Here is a 4,736-nt window from a genome sequence, read left to right as displayed (position 1 = left end):
TCCGATTAGGAACACATAAAGGAGAAAGGTTCCGGGGGTTTCGGCCGGAGGACAGCAGGAAAGCTTTTGCAACAAATATAGCCCGCTAAATGTATCACCAAAACAAAGCAACAAATTTCTTCATATATATATATGTATATCTATATATGTATAGATAGATATATCTATAAATCAATATAAAGATGTATATCTAGATCTATATATGCTGTATGTTGATAGTATTTTTTGTTTTGTTTTATTTGTCCTGTGAATGATTTAAAGAAAAAGCTGGGTGTAGGCTAATTTTTCAGTAACGTGTCAATGGTAGATTGTTGATTGAAAGATCTGCTACCATCATTTTGGTGTTTTCCCAAGTAAGTTTGCTTCATTTAACAATTTCCCCCTAGCCACTTAGTTCTGAGCTAAGTGTTTTCCATCAATGTGTGGTCGGTAAAACCATTTCCAGGGAAACAATGAAAACGTTTTGCCGTGGAAACCAGGGAGCCAGAACGGCAAAGCTGTTGATGGATAGTTGTGGCAAGACAAGAATTTCCCCAAAAAATCTACATATTTACAGTAGGCTATATCAATAAATAGTCAAGTCTATCAATTTCTGTCTATTAAAGGTTGGGTATGGAATTCTCTTTTTTGGCAATTTTTGCAAAATGACTTGAAATCCTTATCATAACCCACTTACAACCACTGAGTTAGAAGTTCTGACATAAAAATTAAACAAGTCAATCATCTGTGGAACGGGCAGGGCTCGAAAAACTCCAGCCAATGATTTTCAGAACAACCGAGTGGCATTGGACAGTACGTACGTCCATCAAACGGTCGTACTGCACTCCCCCTCCCCCTCCCCGCTCCCCGCGCGTGATCCCTTTGTGCACGTACTCAAAGCGCATGACCCAGAGCAAGCTTCTGTTTGTTGTTATCCTGCGGTAGCTACTGGAGCTAGCTAACTTACTAATCCACATTTGGACCTAGCACTAAAAGAAAACCCTAAACTCCAACCTAGCTAGCCTGGCTCGCTCTCGCGCATCTGTGTTCGCGCTTGTGCATGACCAGACGTCCATGTACTTGGAATGGAGGACCATTTGATAGTTTTGTATTTTTAAAATCTGCTGGCGTTTCGCAAATCCCATACCCAACCTTTAATAGATATAAATAATGCTGCACAATTTCACAATGTGCTCGGCATTGCCCTATTGATTCCTATTGATTCCAATGTGTTTAGCATTGCACTATTGATTCCTAAATGAATTCCCATAATGCATATTTTCTGTTTTTGCACACCTGCATATATATATATAATATTATATATATATATATATATATATATATATATATATATATATATATATATATATATATATATATATATATATATATACTGTGCATAATGTGTGTGTGTGTGTGTGTGTGTGTGTGTGTGTGTGTGTGTGTGTGTGTGTGCGCACATCTGTGTGCATGCTTGCCTCTGTGCATGCCCGTGTGTTTGTGTATTCATATTATGGTCTGTGAACACCGCTGGTCCTACACTGTGGTAAAGTGCACTGAGGGAAAGGGTCACTTGCCAAAATGCCTCTATCTTCTTCAATCAGATATGGTCACTGCTAGAATAATAAGTATAACCACTGACACTGTCATATGGCAAATGCTTTCTCTGGTCATTCATCCTGTGGTGCTGTTCTGGTTCTCTATTTTAAACATTGAACCTTTGGTTCTTTAAATAAAAGTATGATTTGGCAATGCCAAAGAAGTAACATGTCAATAGCTTGTTGAAGGTGCGTTCAATGTCACAGGTCCTGTTGCCTAATATAAGTAAACATTCATAAACAAAATCCATCAATGTTTTTTGTTGCTTAGGCCATTAAAGCTTTGTATGAATTGTAAAAAAAAACTTAGATCACAGTCAGCAAAATTACCATGAACCTCTCACAGACATAAAACAAAATAAAATGATATGTATGAGCATCCCTGTTAGGTGGGATCATAAGCTTCAAATGAGAAGCTTAATAAATACTAGCATATGCGTTAAGAATGCAGATCCAAAACATATGTTAATCGGATCATGGATCAACGTGCGTCCTCTGGGCCAGCAGACCTTTCCTCCTTCATGTAGGTTTGCCTCCATGGGGAAGGTGCTGTTCTTGTTTGCATGTGGCCAGATGGGGGGGGGGGCTCCTCTGTGGCCTGCCCACTTTAGTGGAGCTTAAGAAGCATGGCTCTTCCCAGGGGTCCAGGCGGTTCACTGTTACATAATAGACACACACACACACTCAGCGCACACCTAGAAACACCCCGAGCCCGTTGAGCAGCACATCCAGTAGACCCTTGGAGATGCCGTGTGTGAGCACTCATCTTAGGCAGATTCTGAAGATGCCCAGTAGTTACAACGCTGAGGTGGATCAAAGCCTCATGGTAAGACCAACCGCTTGTTCTTATTCGAGTTATAATTATTCATTCATTCATTCATTCATTTATTCATAAAACCTTTATTTAATCCTCAAAGGTAAATTAGGTTACAAATTTACAAAGATATTGAGAGACAGAGAAATGCAAAAATTTAACAAATCAAAGAGGAAAATACTCGGTGCGAGCCCGCTTTGTTGAAGTGGTTTGAGATCCTACACCTGAAATGTTCAGGGGTCAGGAGAGTAAGAAAGAGAGTCAATCTTGAAGATGTGTTGTAGGTAATTCCATGCTTTCTCGGTGCATAAAAAAATATATTATCCATCAGAGTAAATCCACGGGACTTGAAGCATAGAACAGATAGCAGAGCAAGTTTGGTCCTGTGATCCAGTCCAGCATAAATATAGTAACAATATAGGAGCTTGAGGTGATACTATGGTTGAGTGGCTGTAATGTTATTCATTCATCTTGTGTTCGTATGCCTTCCCATTTTGGTTCGGAGGGATTTTTTCGGGTTGGGCAACTTTGTTTAAGTTGTTAAAATATCATTCCTGTGCGTTCAATATGGTTGTGTTTAGGAATTTAGTTGTAACTTGTGTGTCTTTTCATAGTTTCATCCTTTATGTTTATGGATTATTTTGCCCCTGGAAGATTTGTTGTGCAAGACACATTCATTCTATACTTTTCTATGGACTCCCTTTTCAAAGTAATCCCTTTTCATCATCTGCTCCTATCTTCAATATTATGCATTCACTTGGCAACAGAAGTTACGTATAATCCTTGACTAATCGTCTAATGGCAACTCTGCAATGTCCCCTGCCTCTTTGCAGGTGGAGCAGATTCTCTCCGAGTTCCGTCTGAATAAGGAGGACCTGAAAGAGGTCATGAAGAGGATGCAGCTTGAGATGGACCGAGGACTGCGTCTGGAGACACACAAGGAAGCCAGCGTCAAAATGCTCCCCACCTATGTCTGCTCTACCCCAGAAGGATCAGGTAGATACACTGCCCCGCTCCGCTATAAATGGCTGTCGTTGTCGCTTTTGCACCGGGGTGGGGTTCCCTGGCAACAACCCGTTGCCGGGGAACTTTTAAGTGTCGTAAGAGTGTGTTGCTCTGACATCGAAGCGTTGCCAAGGTTAGGATAGCGTGAGCCTGATGTTCGCTACTGGAACGGTAAAGCTGTAAATACATTGGAGTGTTTGCGGTCACGTCAGAGGTGGGAGACTTCCTCGCCCTGGACTTGGGGGGCACCAACTTCCGGGTGATGCTGGTGAAGGTGGGAGAGGACGAGGAGCGGGGCTGGAAGGTGGAGACCAAAAACGAGATGTATTCTATCTCTGAAGACGCGATGACCGGAACTGCTGAAATGGTGAGTACAAACCCCCTTCCCTCGACGTTCTTTAAAAGCTACCATAGGTGTCATGTGATGGTGTTTCTCATCTATCTCCTGTCTCCACACACACACAACGCACAGCTCTTTGACTACATAGCGGAGTGCATCTCAGATTTTCTCGGCAAACACCACATCAAGCATAAGAAGCTTCCTCTCGGGTTCACCTTCTCCTTCCCCGTCCGACATGAAGATATTGACAAGGTAGGCTGATTCTCATGGAAAACATCACGTTAAATCCTTTTACCTTTACCCAATAGATTATTCTGTATAATGGTGAAGTGGAAATGGTAAACCTTTGAAGTTGTCGGTAGGTCTTTGTAGCAGCAGAAATATGACACGTTGACAGAAAATAGGTAAATGTTGTTATGCTGGCTCTTCCCTCAGGGCATTCTACTGAACTGGACCAAAGGTTTCAAGGCTTCAGGGGCAGAAGGGAACAATATTGTGGGCCTGCTGAGGGATGCAATCAAGAGGCGAGGGGTAGGTAGCTCAGCTCAGGGGAAAGCTGCACCAACGTCTCCAACATCAATTTCCTCTTGCATTGTCTTATTTTCTGTATTATTCGATTCAGGACTTTGAGATGGATGTGGTTGCCATGGTGAACGACACAGTGGCCACAATGATATCTTGCTACTACGAAGACCGCAGCTGTGAGGTTGGGATGATTGTTGGTAAGCTGCCATGTGACACACACACAGTCAACAATACAGCTTTATGACAACGTACCCTAATGATGATCTTCTTTTTTTCACAGGCACTGGTTGCAACGCCTGTTACATGGAGGAGATGCGAACTGTGGAGCTGGTGGAGGGAGAAGAGGGTCGCATGTGTGTGAACACAGAGTGGGGGGCCTTCGGGGACAACGGGGAGCTGGAAGACTTCAGACTGGAGTACGACCGGGTGGTGGACGAGTTCTCACTGAACCCCGGACAGCAACTGTGAGTTGAGA

The 4,736-nt window shown here is 42.6% G+C and overlaps 1 protein-coding gene across 1 annotated transcript in view; it reads left to right on the top strand.

The window, feature by feature from the left end:
* Nucleotides 1-2,241: 2,241 nt before the first annotated feature.
* gck (glucokinase (hexokinase 4)) overlaps nt 2,242-4,736 on the top strand; it is a 5,191-nt gene continuing 2,696 nt past the window's right edge. Inside the window, exons 1-7 of the mRNA XM_030369437.1 lie at nt 2,242-2,403; nt 3,225-3,387; nt 3,609-3,763; nt 3,869-3,988; nt 4,172-4,267; nt 4,359-4,458; nt 4,542-4,725. Of these exons, the coding sequence (XP_030225297.1) occupies nt 2,323-2,403; nt 3,225-3,387; nt 3,609-3,763; nt 3,869-3,988; nt 4,172-4,267; nt 4,359-4,458; nt 4,542-4,725 (899 nt within the window). The 5' untranslated portion in view covers nt 2,242-2,322. The remainder of the gene's footprint in view (nt 2,404-3,224; nt 3,388-3,608; nt 3,764-3,868; nt 3,989-4,171; nt 4,268-4,358; nt 4,459-4,541; nt 4,726-4,736) is intronic.

The sequence above is a fragment of the Gadus morhua genome, chromosome 11 (assembly GCF_902167405.1).
Source record: "Gadus morhua chromosome 11, gadMor3.0, whole genome shotgun sequence".
Taxonomy (NCBI): domain Eukaryota; kingdom Metazoa; phylum Chordata; class Actinopteri; order Gadiformes; family Gadidae; genus Gadus; species Gadus morhua.
This window is presented reverse-complemented; position numbering and strand designations above follow the sequence as displayed.